The sequence below is a fragment of the Crocodylus siamensis genome, chromosome 1 (assembly GCF_052110815.1).
Source record: "Crocodylus siamensis isolate JL-2025a chromosome 1, ASM5211081v1, whole genome shotgun sequence".
Classification (NCBI taxonomy): Eukaryota; Metazoa; Chordata; order Crocodylia; family Crocodylidae; genus Crocodylus; species Crocodylus siamensis.
This window is the reverse complement of record NC_143395.1, coordinates 1,217,676-1,236,235: the sequence shown is the minus strand read 5'-3', so window position 1 is coordinate 1,236,235 and position 18,560 is coordinate 1,217,676. Positions and strand designations below refer to the sequence as shown.

At 49.2% G+C, this 18,560-nt stretch overlaps 1 protein-coding gene across 3 annotated transcripts in view; it reads left to right on the top strand.

Moving 5' to 3' along the window:
- FBXO16 (F-box protein 16) overlaps window positions 1-18,560 on the top strand; it is a 61,235-nt gene that overhangs the window by 39,039 nt on the left and 3,636 nt on the right. For all 3 annotated transcript variants that reach the window (XM_090025305.1, XM_090025128.1, XM_090025216.1), the window contains 4 exons: window positions 864-1,028; window positions 2,376-2,608; window positions 8,885-8,981; window positions 17,936-18,161. In XM_090025305.1, coding sequence (XP_089881431.1) covers window positions 864-1,028; window positions 2,376-2,608; window positions 8,885-8,981; window positions 17,936-18,161 — 721 coding nt within the window. The remainder of the gene's footprint in view (window positions 1-863; window positions 1,029-2,375; window positions 2,609-8,884; window positions 8,982-17,935; window positions 18,162-18,560) is intronic.

The window sequence follows — 18,560 nt, the reverse complement described above, 5'->3', positions numbered from 1 at the left end:
GGAGCAGGAGGACAGGGCCTGCTGGAGGTATCCCTGCCAGGACATGCCGGGGACACCAGATAGATATGTCCCCGTGGCATCACTGGATACATGCCATCTATAAGGATGAAAAAGTGAAGAAAGGCTGCCTTTAGCCTTAGGCTTAGAGAAGTGCTGTCTGACTTAACATATAGTGAGGTAGACCTGAAGATTGCAAACATGGCGGAGAACCTTCAGAACTGGCTGTTTGGACCAGGGCTTTTTACTTCTGTTTGGTAAATAGTAGAAATAACAAAGGAATTGCTGATGCTGAGATATGTTCATTGGGTAGTGATGCAGGGATGTTGCTGTAGGCCAGCCAGGCAGGGATGCTGGCTTAGGCCAATCCTAGGCAGCAATCCTTAAAATAATGTGACACTAATCCTCGTGCAGAGGACCAGGGCAACATGCATGCATCAGATACATGCTACCCATACACTTGCTATAGAGCTGATGAGGAACTAAAGGGCTTTCTGCATAGAAGGGGTGTAGGTTGTAGCCATGTTGGTCTAACAACATAGGCAGACAAGGTTCTTTGGATGAATCTGATACCTTTTATTACACCAACTTAAATAGTTGGAAAAAAAATTTTAAGCAAGTTTTTGGGTTCAAAGGGTTTTTTAACCCAAGAGCTTGCTTAAAATGTTTTTTCCAACTATTTAAGTTGGTCTAATAAAAGATATCAGATTCATCCGAAGAACCTTGTCTGCCTTCTACATAGGAGAGAACTTTACACACAGCGAACACATCTCCCACCATGTTGCTGTCCTTACTTATGGTAAATGTCTTTTAGGATCACAGGGAGGAGGGTCTGTTTTTGTAACTGGTTGGCATGGCTTCCCCAGGTGAGCTGGCACTGGAAGTACTTGACGGAGCTGGATCAGCTCTGGATGCTGAAGTGCCTGCGTTTCGGCTGGTACATCAACTTCTCTCCGACCCCATTTGAGCAGGGAATCTGGAAGAAACACTACATCGAGATGGTGAAGGAGCTTAACGTTACACGGCCCAAGGTACGTCTGTCATGCTGGAGACAACTGGGACTGAATTTTCCTTTGCCAGGAACGTGTCTAGGTGGCACTTGTGCAGTTTGAAGTGTCACTGTCACAAAATGAGAGTCCGCCTTGCCTTGAGTCAGAGCCCGAACCATGCTAAGGCATCTACATTTCTTATGCATCCCAGTTTCTTCCCCTGTGACTAAGTCTGCCCTACTGACTATGCTCAGAAGCAGTTCACTGTCTACTACCACTGAGGCTGGGTGGTGACTCTGTTGCTGTGGTTCACCAGCAAATGGAACTAGCAATCATTTGATGCTGTGACTTGCACGGCGGTGGTAGCATCTGCGTTTTTACCCAGGAGCTGAGTGGTTACAACCCGGAGCATGGAGACTCAATTCTAGGCCTCCCTTCTCTTGAAGGGAGCTGAACTCTGCCCTCCTTGCAAGCACACATGCGAGTGCTCTAACCACCAGCACCCTCCTGCTGAGTGTAGGCCACTGGGCATCCCTGAAGGAAGGAGCCACAGGGGCAGAAAGAGAACAAACAAGAGAGACTCTGACCCTACACGGCTGGGGGGTGAACACAGGCCTGGCAAAGAAGGAGTGAGTCCTGGTACCTAACACTGCTTCAGCATTTTGTCTTAAATAGCCATTGGAAGAAACTGCATGAAGAGCACTGGAAGCAGAGCAGGCTTTTCACACAGTCTCCAAGGACTTGGAATTCCTCCCCAGAGGAGCTGGGCTACATACCTCAGGGCTGTTTTATTTGAAAAGCCCTCTAGTCCTCATTAGAGGACTTCAACCAGGAGGGGCCTGTATGTAGGGCCCAAAAGTCCTAACAGGCAGCAGTGCGCTTGTGTTTGGAGAGAGGAAGTGGAAATCTGGTGGACAGGGAGCAGACCTCTAGGTCTCCGGCTTTCCCCTCGGACAAAGAAAGTCCACCGGTGTGCAGAGCTCAGCCTTCTGTCACTAGCCCCCCCATGCCTTATGGGACCCCAGACTGGTCTCACTACTGCCCGTCTCTCCTGATATCACACTTCTCTCATGACACCTCTTCCCCACCCTCCAGCTCACCCACGAGGGCAAAGCAGCCAGTGATGAGTTTCTCTTCAGATCCCCCGGTGCACTGCAGGCCACAGTCCTCTCTCATTTGCCCTGATCCAGCTCCATGGGGCCAGATCCTGGCTTAATGCACATGATGACGACGCGATGCTGGAGTGTTCTAATTACAATGTGAATAAGCATGTCTGTAGCAGCCTAAGAGCCCCTGCTTTACTCTAAATTAATCATAAGCAAGGGCCAATAGCATGGGGCAGTAACTGCGTGCTGAGGTTTATTTTTCCCTATCCATCTCTCCCACCAGACCCCTCTGAAAGATGAATTTGTGGTCATCGATGTCCAGCCAAAAGCAAGAGAGGGCCCAGAGGTGAAACTGTCCCTGGCAGCGGTTCTCCAGTCGGCCTCACTGCTGGGGAAGAGGATGGACAAGGATAAGAAAGAGCTGCCCCCATGGCGCTCATCGGATAAACACCCAACTGACACCATCCGATTCAACTACCTGGACAACTATGACCCGATCGAGCAGGCAAGACTGGCGTAAGGCACTCACTTTCTCTCTTTGACTTTCCTGTTGTGTTGCAAAGCAAGCTGGAGGTAGGCTGCTGGGCTGGGCTTTTCTGACTCATGCAGCAAGGTACAAGGGGCTTGTTCCATTCCTCTGTGAAACAAGAAAAAGACATATGGGGCTGTGACTTGGTGTCTATCCACCCCAAGAAACCTGGATCCAAGCATGAAGAAAACATGACTAGCATCTGTGGTTACACTGCCCTGGGTAAAGTTACACAGCTCACTCATCTCCAGGCTTCAGGCACTACCTGGTCACTGCATGGAGTCAGCAAGCCATTTTCTTCCATAGCATAATATTGCACGGGGAGGGGCATTAGGGAAGGTTTTGTGCTTCCATGTGACACATCTGGCCTTGACCTTTATTGGAGAAAGAATAATGGACTGGGTGGACCCATGGTCAGTCTTTGCTGGTGGTTTCTATGAGAAGGGTCTCAAGGTTGCATTGAACCTCCCCTCCTCCATGCCTGCCCTCCCCTCCCCTCAAGCCAGGCCAGGATAAAATTTCCTCATCCACAGGGGCCCCAGAAGAGGCCTGGGAGCCAATTAGTCCCAGTGAAACTCTCCCAGTAGGGCTTAAAGTGAGACTTAAATGGTTCACTGACCCTGCATTGGCACCAGTGCGAGCTCCCCACCCTCACCTACTATCTCTCTGGGCTCAGGGGTAATTTACTCATTAAGGATCCTTTGATCACCGGTGTGCACTCCAGACGCACAGCTTGTCCTGTGCATTGCAGAAATTCCACCTCTCCATGCCAAACCTTTTATGAATCATTATTTTTAATCCATGTCCCCTTGCTTCAAAGCCCTTGCTGCATTCAGCCTTACCATCTTTCTTCAGCTTGTTTCAAAATGCCAGCCCCAGCTGTCTTCACAGGACTGACCAGAGACGTTATAGATTGTTTTAGTTGAGATACTTGTCCTTAAAAATGGGCATTATTATTTCTATTATTGATGCCAAATATTTATACTCGGGGAACTTTGCTATTAGGGTCAAGGCCCTGGTGTGCTGGGCACTACACATGAATAGGAAAGAGAAAATCCCTTCTTTGATGGGTTTCCCATCTAAAGATCCGGCCAGACAGCAGTTTGGTTTGCAGCCCACAAATAAATAGAGAGTGTCCTGAGTTGTTCATTACAACAAGCACAGTGAATATTTTCTTCTCTTCTGGTGCAGGGCTTGAACCTGTAACCACTTGTGCTGCTGAGTGTCTAATGTTCTACCAAATCTGTTTTTTATCCATAATTATGCAGGATTATGGCAGGGAGAGAAATGAATTCTCAGAGATTTGTTCATTTATCAAGGACCTCCATTTAATATCGCTTACGCTGAAAGTAATTGCTCCCACCTCTCTCTCCTGGGATGGCTCCTCTGGTTGTGCAGTACATGGGCACTGCTGGAGGTGGCTTGCCCTGTTTTGGTGGTTCATCCCCTTGGACGAATACATAGTTTTCAGAATCCTTTGCTGCAGACTCCTCACCTTTCAGGCCTTGTATCATGGCCAGAGGTGGATCCAGATGTGGTCACACCCCCACTTGGTTGTGCTGCATGTGAGCTCTTAGTGTCATCTGGCCAGAGCCCCTGTCTTTCTTTCATGTATCTCTGGAGCCTGGGGAGTGACTGCTGCCACTGCCACTTGTCCCTTCTTTTCCCCTGAGCAAACAAGAAGCAAGGCTTCTGGCCAGGCCCTGCCCCAATCAGCTGATGAATGAAGTCTCTTCCTTTCCATGCATGACCTCTCGTCTCTTGGTTCCCATTTATCGTGAATATTGTTCCATAGGTGGACAGGGGGGTACACAGCAAAAGGAGCTCACGTGCCCAGGCTGCTCAATAGCTACATTGGGAATAGATGAAATCTCCTTGAAGCTCGTGGCTGGAACGTCTGCTGTTCATTTGGAATGAATATAAGACATAATTAAGCTCCTTTAGAGAATAAGAGCGCTGAAGCAACTGCCCCAAGCCAGACCACACAGAATCCCAGAATCCAGTTTTACTGTGGGCTGAATACAAGCCCAGAAGGGCTGGGGATTGCTTTGGTGGAGCCATGCTCCTGACAAGAGAAACAGCAGAAAACCAAGGAGATGGCTGGAACAAACAGTAGGAGTGTGCCCTGAGAAAAAGCCCAGAAAAGAGAGTGTTTGAGGGCTGGTTGGAAGAGGCACAGCACCATGATCGAGGTGTTCGAGTGCTACAGTGTTCAGAGAAGCAGAACAGTGTGTAATTCCTCTGTAAGCAGAATCACATCAGAGAAACACCTAACTCCACCCCCAATTTGCCCTCCTAAAGGAAGCAATCCACAAGCCCCCAGGTGCTGGTGAACCGCTCTGGTTGGAACAGTCAGTGGGAGCTCTCTGACCTTGTATCTGTTTAAGTTTCTGCAGAATTGAAGATTTAATATAAAAACAAAAACCATGTTTCCTGCCTTTATGACTAATGAATAAATAAATACAAACTGGAACAAGACCCAATGCACAGTGGTCTCCTTAGACTCCAGATGTTGGAAGAAAGATCTTGAAAGATGGAAACAGCTCCCACAGAGGCTGCCCTAACTCATGGCACTTTACGTAAAGTGCCATGAGTTAGGGCAGGGGCCTGCACGTCTGTCAGCACCCAAATTGGCTGCCTCTAGTAGGTGCTTATTGCATCCCCTGGCCATTAGGTGGTAAGTGAGCCAGTCTGCTGTAGGCAAAGAGCTACCCCAGGATGCTAAGGACTTGGGGAGTGGACACACAACACCTTCCACAGGGTAATTATCTCATGTATTGAGGTCACTACAAATTTGGGTACCTTTCGACAGACCTGGAGTAATTTACTACAGGGGAGAGCTGTGTGTCTTGATCCACTTTCACACCCTAATAAAGTTAATGCATTAGTAGGTAGTCAATGTATCAGATGTCCATGTACCAAATTACCCAGTCTAGCCAAGAAAGAAACTTCTTTCTGATGGTCTTTCTTGCTGTCTGTCTGAAGGGCACAAGTTAGTACAGTACAACACTGTACATACAAAATCAGAGCAATGTGTGTGATGGAGGGAAGGTTGCCATTGTAGTTGAAAAGCATCACTGGGAAGGTGAGGGGATGCAGGGGTGGGTTTGAAAGACAGAGGTAATAGCACTTTGAGTGCATAATGGAGAGGCCTTGGGGACCTCAGGCTGATGCAGAAGAAAATGCAAAGGGCTGGAGGGAGCGAAGGAAACAAAGAGAACAATAAGGAATTATTGGATCACAGCAGGAAAGAAGCACAGAGAAGAGAGGTAGGCAGGAGTTAAATGATGGATTGCCTGGAAGTGTTATCCAAACCCCTCAGTGAAATGATAGTCATGATTTATACCGTTCCATGCATTAACTGTGTGATCTATCATCAGCTCAGTCGCTCTTCAATATTCTCTCTATAGTTTGCTTTCCGACTGACTCTTTCAGGTAGCTTTTCTGCTTATGCACAAACAAGAATCGATAATAGAGAGGATGAATTTCTCTATTCTGGGGCACGAAGCAAAGATGAAATGATGCATTTTTATTTGGAACAGAGTCAGCAAACTCTGTGATATTTCCAGGACTGCCCTGTGCCTGGGAAAGCAACCTGTGGAGAACCTTCTCCATCCATTTGCACAGGTCTGCTGGAAGGCATCTGGTGTTGTGCTGCTTGCTGCCAGTAAATCAAAAGTGCTGTCTCCCATCTTCTCACGGATAAGGAATCCTGGTTCCAGGATCAGGTTGAAATCCTGCCACGTCTGTGCCCCGTGTACTTTGAGAAGGACCCCTGCTACTTTTCATGATGGCAGTCAGCTGGAGTGAATGCCGCCTCCTTAGCTCCAGCTTCTGGAAGCCAGCACTCATTCACTTAATTTATGGACCCAGGCAGGCTCCAAAACCAGTTGCATATTGTGTCAGAACATTTAACTAACAAGAAAAAATTACTTCCAGTAATTGTCCTGTCAGCATCCCAGGCCACGTTTCTAACAGAACAGGGATTGCTTTTGTGTAAAGGGAAATGCATTTCAATGTTCCTCTAACACCTCATCTCACCTTCTGTCTCTCAGATCGTTTTGCAGCCAGCCCCAAATGCTTAAGTTTATGACCAGTGTTGATTTCGGCTATGACATTGAAACCATTCGTGAGACAAACAGATAGGTTTTGAGTATAAGACTGGGAACCAGGAATCCCAGTTCTTCTCCTGGCTCTGAGTCCTCTTCCCTCTCTCGTGTTGGGAAAGACGTTCACCCTCCCTGCTTAAAGTTTCCCAACCATTAGAGAGGATACTAATGCTTGCATGTCTCATTGGGATGCCCTGAAGACATGCTGGACATTGAAAGCAGGTGGTCTGAGGGTTAGTATTCCTAGAGTGCTTTGAAGAGGAACGTTCAAAATGGTCGTTACCACAAGCACCAGGCATGACCAGGCGTCAAGCCCCGATTTCTACATAGATAATTGTATTTTCTAATAATGCATCTCAGATGAACGGGCTCTGGTGGGCTGGACTCAGAACTACTCACCTGTGTTTCATAGGCCCTATGTTGTTAACAACCAGCAGAGATTCTTCTTTACCTCAAGCATTAGGATAACTGCTTTTGGAACAGAAAGGATGTGCTGGTGTTGGGAGCTTAGCAAGGCATCCACAAGGAGTGATGTATTACATGAAGTTTGCCTCTTGGAGGGCTGGGAACCATCTGGAGCCAGGGGGAGATTTTCCTGAATTTGGTATTTGAAATAGTCTGACGCCTGAGAACTGTTCTCGGTCTACAGCTGGCCTGTGAACAGATCCGTGTGAACACCTGATATCTAACCGGTGGTGTTAATTTTGCAGGATGGGTAGGTCACACAAGTTTCTATTCCCCATTTGGGTGAGTGCCACTCGTAGAGTCAGGTTTCTGACATTAATATTTATGATTTTGAATTTAAATATGCTTTCTAGACATGTTATACAGGAGAGTAGACTCTATGGTGATGGATGTGGTTTAAGAACCTGAACCAAATAACAGAAAACCATTGTCAAACTTGCAATTCCTGTGAAACTTCCTGCCTGTGAAACTGTTTGCTGGATTTGTTGCACATACTGTCCACAAAAGGGGCACTGGGGAGCTTGAAGCAAATTTGCTGAAGAACCCACAAGAAAGCTTGCAGGAAATTTATATTTGACTGTAATTTTATCCCAAAGCCAGCGTAAGGTTCCAGACGGCCACAGGGTTCAGCATTGCAGCTGGGATTTACTGTAAGCGTGCAGAGAAATTTGCAGTGGACTGTGTTCCAATAATCATTCATCTTCCGCAGCGCAGAAGGGTCATGTCCATCTAGCTGGTTATGTTGGCTTTGGTAAGATTCATATAAAGAGAAGCAAAAGATGAACTTGGTTGTAGAAATGACTCGTATGAGAGGCAGGCTAGGTAGGGCGTTATTTGCATCACAGCTTGCCTTGGTTTATGTGAGTGTGTGTTCTGATAGCTGTGTAGTCAGATGGGTGCACACCTGGAAATCAGTGAACCTCCAGATTAGGCTAATGATGCTTACACTGATAGGGAACCATTCAAGCTAATGCAGTAGGAGCCAGGTTCAAACCGATTGAGGAGTTTTCTCACAGGTGCGTGGCTCAGCTTCATACACAGAGCGGGGATCACACACGTGTAGTCTGGTGCGGCTTTCACATAAAACATGCTAGAAAGCAGCTTAGTTTTATGGGCCAGACTCTGCTGCTGTGCCAGGACATTGTGCTCCTGCTTTGCACCGAGAACCAGCCCTGTGGCATTCAGGTAGCTCCTACATGAAAGGGTGTGTGGTAGCAGAGCCGCTTTCCCAAAACACTTTGTGCCGTTTGATAAATGGCCTTTCATGTCACAGAGAGGCGATGTGTATTTGGTTTCATACAGACCTGCATTGAACCAGATGATCTGTATGGAACAGGTCTGCTTGACTCTGTCTTACATCTGTCAAATGGACTTTCTCTCCAAAACACTTTCCAGAAGTGAGTGCTAGCAATGGGACAGAGCAACTGAGAGCTCCAGACAGGGCAAAGGAGGATGTCGGGAAGTGGCTGGGATAGCAGTACAGCTGCAAGAGGTAGGAGCCGCACAGGAGAAGGGTCTCACACCAACATAGGCAACGCTGTGTGAAGGGACAGAGGGGAGATGGGGGCAGAGGGGAGACAGCAGCCTGGGGTCTGGGCTGTCCCTCACATTAGCCTTGTTTGCCAGGCAGGAATTCCCTTCTCAGTTGTTGGGGATGAACTGCTGATGCTGCTCCTTTCCACTTTGCAGGAGAAAGAAGGGCGGAGGACTCACCCCAGACCTGAGCCGGCAGGCAAGTGAGAAGAAAAAGAAAGCATCCTACAAGCTCCGGAAAGCAAAATCGCTGGCAAGTATCACTGGCCCCTGACTTTGCTAACCGTGGTGCTAGGCCAGGGATCATTTGGGTCCAGAGAGCCCAGTGAAGGCTGGGTATCTACCTGGTTACACAGACAAATCTGATCAGAATTTGACCCCAGAAACTCTCAAAGCCAAGATGTTTTTCCTTGTCAACCTCTGCTTTCAATTCCAGGAGCAGCGCTGTCTAGACAGGGGCCTGCTGCTAGCCTTCAGCTAACAGGCAGTGCAGCTGGATTGAAAGTGGTGCTGCTTTAGTTTCTTTGCTCTTTGTATTACTGTAGTGCCTATTACAACCTTAACTAGACCAGGGACCCCATGTGCTAGGCGCTGTACAAACACACAGGAAATGACAGTCCCTCCTTGAACTGGTTATAGTCAAAGATCTGCGCCTGCTCCAGTGAGATTGCATTGACTGGGCTGGTGAGGGTGAAAGTATAGCAAACACCTTTCCTCCCTTGAAGTCCCATGCAAGTACCCTGTGCCTGATTCTCCTCTCATGTCTCCAGTGCAAATCCCGTATTGCCTGCAAGACACTGGAATTGTGCTAGTGTACAGCTGGTGTGCACAGACAGTCCAGTTTCCCTGTGCACAGAAGGCAGCTGCTGGCACAACCCACGAGTTGGTGTATGTGTCATGGGGTCCCTACCTGTAGATCCTTGCTCTTAAGCTCCTGCCTCTAGCTCAGGAGGTCTCCAGTGTGCCAGGATGGTGGCACCACACAGCGGCACTCACTGCTTTGGGTGGGCATGGCCCTATGCCCCAAACAGTGGCCTCCATGTTGTCCCGAGGGGCTTTATTTATACCATGGCAATGGCAGGCAGGGCCCAAACACTCCTTGCCCACTTGCACCCTCAGGCATGCTCCAGACCTGCACATCCTCCTGTCTAGATGTGGGATGTGTCCCCTGGAGACTGCGCTCAAGCCCGTGGCCTTTGGTGTGCTGTACAGCAGTGACTGGGCCTGAGCCCCCGTGGAGTCAATGGGAGTTTCCATGTATGAATTGAGGGTTCCAGGCCTTGTGGCCTCATTGAGTTTCTTGTTTCTGTTGTTTAGGGGCTTGTATGGTGGTCTGAGGCAATGAACCTATGGGAAAGGGTAGAGGAGAGGGTCATGTGCTCTGTGGTAGCCACCCATGTGCACAGTCTTACCCCGGAGTAAGTGGAGGCCGAACCACGTCAGCTTAGCCTCCGTGGCCTAGCTTCCACTTACTGTGGGATAAGAGCGTGCACACAGAGAGGTATTCTGGGGCACACAGCAAAGCCCTGCTCCCACCCTGACCCTCCCCCTCCACCCCTTTGTGTAGCTGATAGAAGAGGGAGGCTGCTGGTCACTAGCCTCATGCCTGTGACCAACTAGCCCTGTGCCCCCACAGCCCGGTCCCTCCCTGGTGCCTCAGTTTCCTCATCTATAACATGGGGATGAATATATCTTCCTCACAGTGTGACACCTAATCCCTCCACTGCAGCGAGTGTGCTATAAATACCTAGGCAGAATTAGCTAATGTTTGTCAAGTGCTCTGGCCCCTGTGCTGAACAGTTCTGGGCAAGCATGCAGCTTTCCTCTCAAAGATCCTAGCTAGAACATGTGCAAATTAGACCATTTCTCTCCCTTGAGAGTGGTTCACAGCTGCTGGTTCCTCAGGTGTCACTCTCCTTGCTTTACATCCAGCCCTGCCTTTCTCTGAACTTGAACAGAAAGAGCTCCTGGTCCATGGCAAAGCTCTGACCTCAGGGGAACAGGATCGTAATCACCTGTCTGGGGATGTTAAATTCTCAATCTGCTCTTCTGTCCCCTCACTTCTGACCAGCTCTCCTGGCAATTTGTTCTTTAACAAACATCCAGTCAGTTTCCTTTAAGTCTCTGGCACCTTTCCTCTTGCATTTGTGACTGGCTCTCCATCGCTGCCATCTGATGTCACTCTATACTAGCTGCCTTATGAAAGAGGAAGCTGCTTGTATTAGCTCATGCTGAAGTTTCATTGTGCTCACAATTGGTAAAGTAGGGCATCCCCTAATGAAAGCAATCCAAAAAAGTCAGGCTTCCAGAAGGCATCTGGGGATAAGCTTTTGTAGACATGGCAGTGAAGAGCTGCTGGAAGGACAGATTCTTTTGTGCGCACTGGGATTTTTTTTCAAGCTTAGAAAAATGTGATGAGAGGCAGAGAGCCCCTGAGAGCTGGCCTACAAAGGATATTTGCAGGAAGATCACTGAGGCTGAGAGGTGGTTATTATTTTGGGGAAGATTTTCCTAGTCCCTGTTGTATGCCTGCTCCAGATAGTTGCTATCATTAAGGGTTTTCAGGCTTTGTCTTACAACCCTCGTGCTCTAGGGACTTATAATAGGAGTTTCACCTCAATGAGATGCACTCATTTTGTTTCTGGAGCCATTACTACATCAGTCCAATGGTGGCCTCACAAATAATCAAAGTAGAGGTTTTGGGGAGAGGTGGCCTTGTGCATTTGACTTGAAATGGTGCCTAAGTTTAGGGGAAAAATGGCCTACACTCCTGAGGTCTCCAGCCTGCACTCCAAAATCCAGAAGGTGCAAGTATTTCAGCCCTACCACCAGTGTGAGGATGAAATCCTCCCCAGCTACATCAATGAGGTCTTGAGCAGCATTAGAGGTGTGTGTGTGTGTCCATCCTTCCCTTGTTTGGTTGTAATTCAGGGAAACATGAAGCTATTTCCGCAGTTGCCAGTTACCTGCAGCTGAAACAAAACCAGCCCACAACTGTTGAAGGAACCCTGCAGAGGCTGGGGGGGCTACCAGATGATAAGTGCAGTTGGTAGCAAAGATAGGGAAAGAGACACATATGTAGCTGGGAGGAGGTATCAAGTGGGGTTCCCCGGGGGTGTGTCCTGGGCCTGGTATTGTTCACCATCTACATTAAGAATTTGGACCATGGGATTTGAGTGCATGCTTAGCAAATCTGCAAATGACACCAAGTTGGGTGGAGCTGCAGACACTTTGGAGGGCAGGGCTAGGATTCAGAATGACTTGGATAGACTGGAGAAAGGGTCCACAGTTAGTCAGATGAGATTTAGCAAGGACAAATGCAAAATCCTCATTGGGACAGAATAATTACATGCACAAATACAGACAGGGGAATGACTGGCTAGGCTGCAGTACTGCAGAGAAGGAAACTCTCAAGAGCAGGTTGGACAAACACCTGGATGGGATGGTTTAGTCAGGGATGATCCTGCCTTAAGCCGGGGTCTGGACTAGACGACTTTGTGAGGTCCCTTCCAGCCTTACAGTCCTATGATCCTATGAATGTATCGTATGTAGTGAAGACACTATAGAAACGTAAGGTGTTGCTGTGCTGTTCATTCAAAGTTGAAATGAATTACATGAGCTGGGGTCCTGTTTCACCCCAGCCCTACCTGTTACCACTGCGTAGCTCTGTTGAGATCAGAGAAGTCAGGGGGCAGCACACCAGGCCCTGCAAGCCTTATCAGTATGCAAAGACTGACAGAGGGGTGTACACCGATACAAATCCTAGTGAGGGCAGTATCATGGACAGGGCTGGAACAAGGCTCTGTCTCTTGCTGTGATGAGTCTTTATAGCCCGGGCTTTCTCCCCATGCCAGTAGTTTTGTGGGGAACTGGTTGACTGTCTTACACTTTCCAGATCAAAAATGCACTTCATCTGCTCTTGAGTTGTGGGATTTCCCTGCTTTCAGTAATGAAGCTATTCACGCTATTTCAGTCTATAACCCTGCCAGCCCCGTGAGATGGCAAAGGTGTGCTTTTCACAGGCCGATGAAACACACAAAATACTGCATGGAGTTACTGAACATCAGAAATAATCTGTTTGCTGTAATGCTGGGAAAGCCATTAAAAGACTCGCCTTTCAACCAAGCCCTTGTAAGAGGCTTAAAACTCACACCTTCAAAATAAATCCTTCGGGAAAGCTGTAGACATGCTGAACAAAAACAAAAAAATAAATGCCGCAGGCAGCTAAAAGTAAAGGAAAATGAACATGAAGCTGTTAAAAGTGGGGGTTTATGAGGCGAAATCACGGACTGGGAAAAACCACAGTGCCTCATACTGGGCAACGAAGGTGTGCAAAGGGGTGCTGAATAAGGACCGGGGGCTGGTGGTCTCTACACATGAGAATAGACCGGGGTGTTGAACACCTAAAGGAAAGGGTTAAACCATTTCAGGCCATGCTCAAAGGGCATGGGAGTTACTAGCACTGCAGCCTCTGGCCCAGGTCCATGTTTAGCCCCTCCTTTTTCTTTCCAGTAAAGCTGGAGGGCATGGACCTGGAGCAGGCCACGCAGCTGCACTTCCAAAGTCATAGAAAGTATGGTGGGAAATAGGAAAAGCCCCCAATGTGTTTTGCACTATGTTAGCTCAGCATGGGAGGCCTGGACTTCTGATTAACAGGCCAAATTGCTCCCTCACCTGCAAGTGTGGAGCTCCTATTGTCACAGTGAGAGCCACAAGCACCTACTTGTTTTTGCTGTATTCCCTCCCATGCGCTGCTGCTGCTGCTTATACCCGTGACTCCTGTTTCTGGATGTGGGCTTGCAAAGTCTGTGTGCCTGATTCACTGCTTTGCTTCTCCAGTTTCACCCCAAAGTGACACCAGTGGAGTTACATCAGCATAAAACCAAAATAGCTCAGCAATGCATCAGGCCCTCTACATGTCGGGACTGCACTGACATCATGTCTCTTCCTTTGCGTCTTGATCCAGGAAAGGGATTAAGCAGGTGCTGAACTTCAAGCATGTGAGTTGTCTCATTGAAACCCAAGGCCCAACCCAGATGTGCAGGCACATGCAGTTTGTGGTGCCGCAAACCTGTTTATGGTGCCACAAACTGCACATGTTAAACTGTGCACGGTGCTGCTGACTTGCAGTGCCAGGGCAAAATTTGCTACCTGGATTTCCTGGTAGCAAAAAACCCCCCCGAAGAAAAAGGCAGTGCAAAGCGCACCAAAGTGGCGTGCACAGGGGCAAATGTGGAGACAGGGGACCAGGTAACCCAGGGCTGCCTGCTCTTTCTCTCCCTAGTGCAGTTTGCCTTGAGATGGGGGAGCAAGTAGCCCAGGGCTGCCTGCTCCCCTGTCTCGAGGCACACTGCACCCCAGCCAGATGGGGAGTGGCTGGCCTGGGCGCAGGGTGTGGAGCCGGGGGAGCAGGCAACCAAAGGCTTCCTGCTCCTGTCCCCACGTGCCTCTTCCTGCCTGGCTGGGGCACAAGGCATCCTGTGCCCCAGCCAGCCCCCCCGCAGCACATGGAGTGGCAGGACAATGTGTCCCGCTGCAGAGCACATGGGCAGGGACATGGACAGTGGCACAAAGTAGAGGCAGAAATTTGTGCTGCTGCAAATGCACACCCCTGCTTGTGTGGACATGGCCCCTAGGACTAACTCTTAGAATGAAGCACTTGCTCAGGTCTGCATTGGATTGAGGCTGACAAGCTGGACCCACAATGTCCAGGCACTTGCAGAACCCTCATCACCCAGGGGAGTATTATCCCATTTTACAGATGGGAAACTGAGGTACAGTGACCTGCCCACAATCCTTCAGATGAAACCTGAGCTGGGAGTTGAGAGCAGCCCTCTGAGCTTCAGCCTAGTGCCTTGACCGCTGCTGACTCCTTCCTGCCCTTTCTGAGACAGAGGTGGCCACTCCTTTGGCCCGCTGGTCCCTGCAGTGAGCCCCTGCTCCCAGACAAAGCCTTCTTTAGTCCTCTCTGGGGTCTCTGTGAAAAACACCAGCACGGCGGGTTCTGCAGGTGTTCAGTGGAGCACTCAACTTCATGCCAAAACCTCCTGGTGCCAGATTTCACAGACACTTAATTCAAGCCCTGAAATGAGGGAGGCTGATCCTCCTGACAGCTCTGTGAAATCCTGCAACCTCAGCAATCGCCTTAATTGCCTTAAAGGCTTTGTGTTCTGTTCTGGGTGAGGGGCGGCTGCACTCCCACAAGGCTTCTTCAGCTTGTAACTCATCCGCGGCTGACTGAATAACAGCATTTGACAGAGGCCGTTGTATCTACGTTGTTGCCTGCATTCTGAGGCGATAAGAATTTCCCCCGTGGCGTTTTGGCAGGAGCTGGTGTTTTGAACAAGAATCATGTCTTAGGGTTGGGCAAGTGTGTTCCACGTGGTTGGTTTTGCGCCACGGCAGGAGCCTTGGGTGCTGACAGGCCTCAGTCCCGTCTGGGATATATTTCTACACCCTCACCTCTGCAGCCCCTATTTTGCAAGTGACACATCCCCGCGTGTAGTTTCGCCAGCACACATCATGCAGCACGCTGTTTGCAGGGTCAGACTCTCCCTCCTGCTGGAAATGCACGGCCTGGCTTTATGCTCTAACACTTTGTGCCTTCCTGTCCCCAAGCCCTCGAAAGCGGAATCACCAGGAACGCAGGAGCGTAAAAAGCAGGTACAGTCAGCTCAGTGCAGCACCCACTCCGACCTGCCTTTGTGTCTCCTTCTCCATGGGAAGGAAGCTTCCATCATGCCATCTCCTTTACATTGTCATGCACTTTATCGGGACACTGGGACATTTCCAGCTCCTTCATATTCACCAGCATCTCTTTCCATTGATATTTGCCCACCACTGGGCATGTCTACATGCGCTATTAAGGTGAAGCAATAAACTCTGGCACAGTTCATGCCATAGTTTTTTGCTCCCAGATGCTGTGTTTACACATGTGCCTGAATCTGCAGTATATTGAGCTGGGTTGGAGCAGCCCCAGCTGGCAGGAGGCCCAGGAGGTCAGCCTGCCAGCCTGGCGCTGCTTGGACCTGGCTCAACATGCTGTGGAGGGGCTGGTCGGGACATGAGGGTGCTCCAGTGTAGGGCCGGCCGGCAGGCAGCCCCTGCACCGAAGCACCCTTGTGCCAAGCCAGCCGTTTCAGTGTCTATGCGTGTGGTGCTGTGAAGTAAAAAACTCCACAGCAGGGTAGTATTTGTAGTTACAAGTACTATCCTGCTGCAGGGTTAGTTATTTTCCTGTGGCCTAATAGGGCCACATGTGTAGACGCAGGATGTTTTCTGCAGAGCTAATTAGTCTACTTTGCAGTAAACATCTCATGTAGATGTGCCCACTTACTGCTACATTTAAGCAGAGTATTATGCATGAAGTCTTACTCAATCATCTCCTGCCATCAGCTGTTATTGGGGTTCCTGGTGTTTCATGCATTGTTCCTTCCAGTTATGGGTGAGGGTTCGAAACGGTGATTTGGGGATTCCTTTGGTGAATGATGGCCTAGAAACACAAGGGACTGGACTCAAAATCTCAGGAGGCCCCTGCCAGTCCTATCTGCCTAAATCAAATAATTGGGGGAAAATGCAGAAAAGCAGTAACTTCCATGCAGCAGGTTAGCCCTGGACAACAGTCACAGAATCATAGAAAATGACGGTGCAAGGGACCTCAGGAGGTCACATCTAGTCCAACCCCCTGCTCCAAGCAGGACCAGCCCCAACTAGATCATCCCAGCCACGGCTTTGTCTAGTTGGGTCTTAAAAACCTCCGAGGATGGAGATTGCACCACCTCTCTGGGTAACCTGTTCCAGTGTTTTACTACCCTCCTCATGAGAAAATTCTTCCTAATGTCTAACCTAGACTTCCCTTGCTGCAGCTTGAGCCCACTGCTCCTTGTCCTGTCATCTGCCCCCACTGAGAACAGCCCAGCTCCATCCTCTTTGCAGCCCCCCGGCAGGGAGCTGAATGAAGGCTGCTATTCAATCCCACCTCAGTCTTCTCTTCTACACCCTAAATTAGCCACGTTCTCTCAGCCTTTCCTCAGGAGTCATGTCCCCCAACCCCCTCACCATTTTTGTGGCCCTTCGCTGGACTCTCTCCAATGTGTCCACATCTTTTCTGTAGCGGGAGACCAAAAACTGGACACAGGACTCCAGATGTGGCCTCCCCAGCGCTGAATAGAGGGGAAGAATCACTGCCCTCGATCTGCTGGCAATGCTCCACCCAGTGCAGCCCAGGATGCCGGTAGCCTTCTTGGGCACACTGTTGGCTCCTATTTGGCTTATTGTACCCTGTCACCCCCAGATTCTTTTCTGTAGAGAAGCTGCCCAGCCAGTCAGCCCCCGCCTGTCCTGGTGCATGGGTTTGTTCTGTCATAAATGCAGGACTTTGCATTTATCCTTGTTGAATCTCATGGGATTCCTTTTGGCTCAATCTTCCAATCTAAGTTGCTCTGAAGTCTGCATCCTGCCACCTGCGGTTAATGCTTCCCAAAGAGTTTCTAAGTAGATAGTTTCTAGTGCATGTTTGCTGTTGCAGACCACAGCTGAACCAGGGATTTGGGTCCATTTGACATTGCTGGCGTGCAACTACCCCAACCTCAGGGGCTGATATGTCATCGCCAGGCAGTGAGATCCAGTTAGTACATTAGGTGCCATTTGGTTCTCAAATTAAAACTGCTGTAGAAGTGCAAAGGGTTTTTAGCACAAATGCCAGCTCCCTGCTGCTGCACCGCTGCAGCTGTAAATGAGGAGTTTGTTGCCAGCTGGAATTCTTCATAACACACAAAAATAACCTGATCCCCACATATTCCTTTGTGAAGATCAGCCAATTTCCCAACAGCCAAAATTCTTCCCTTGGGGGCCTGTCCATTGATTTCAATCAGAGTAGCGTGCATGTCTCTCAGAGGCAGAGTCTGGGCATGAAGGTGCGAGTCAACATGGAGAATCAATGAATGCAAACACCTTGCATGCACTAACTGGCTTCTTTTGTCACTCAAAGGTTGGGCTCTTGCCCAGGCTACATAGATACCCATAAAGTAATGCCGGGCTCAGCTTGCTTGTGAGGAAGTGCTTTGAACTGTAATGGCAGATCCCTGCTGGAAAGCAAAACCACATGTCCTGTCCAAACCAAAGATACGTCTTGGTTTTCTAGCTCAGACACCGTCATTTGTTTGCAGGCTCCAAGGAGAGCGTAATATTTCTTTTTTTCTCCCCCAGCTGTCACTCTCTGCAGACCTTGGCTCTGGCCCGAAAACACCAGTTCGCCCAAATTGGGCTACTCACCAGTCACCGGGGTATCCCGTTACCAAAGCAACGGCTAAGATGCTGGCTCAGAGCACCCAGTGGAACGCTGGGATACGACCAGCACCTGTCCGACCTCCAGTACCACAACTGAGTGAAAAGGGGAAGAAGGCCTTTACAAGGATGGACAGAAGTTTGCCAGGTTTGTGGGCTAACTTGTCTCATTCTGCAGCTGCCACCCAGAGTCGGACCCTCTGGGTTGGAGGCTGGGGCACATTGCCATTATATTCCTCCAGGACAAAGCAGGCAGTGGGCATTTTAGGGCTAATTTACCAGCTCTTAAATGAGCACAGAACTTCAGGCCTCAAACATAACAGTTTCCTATGGCATCTCTCTATCACGATGGTCTTCATAGTATTCTGGATGCTAGCAAAGGATTTCCCTGAGTTTGACTCCCATGTGGTCACCTCCAGGGCACAGAAGTTTCTTCAGAGCCTGAGTTGACTTGGATAGGACAGGCTGCAAACTGAGCCGAAACAGCTGGATTGCTGCTGATAGCCTAGGATACGGGTCACTCAGAACAAACTGGACAGTGACCATC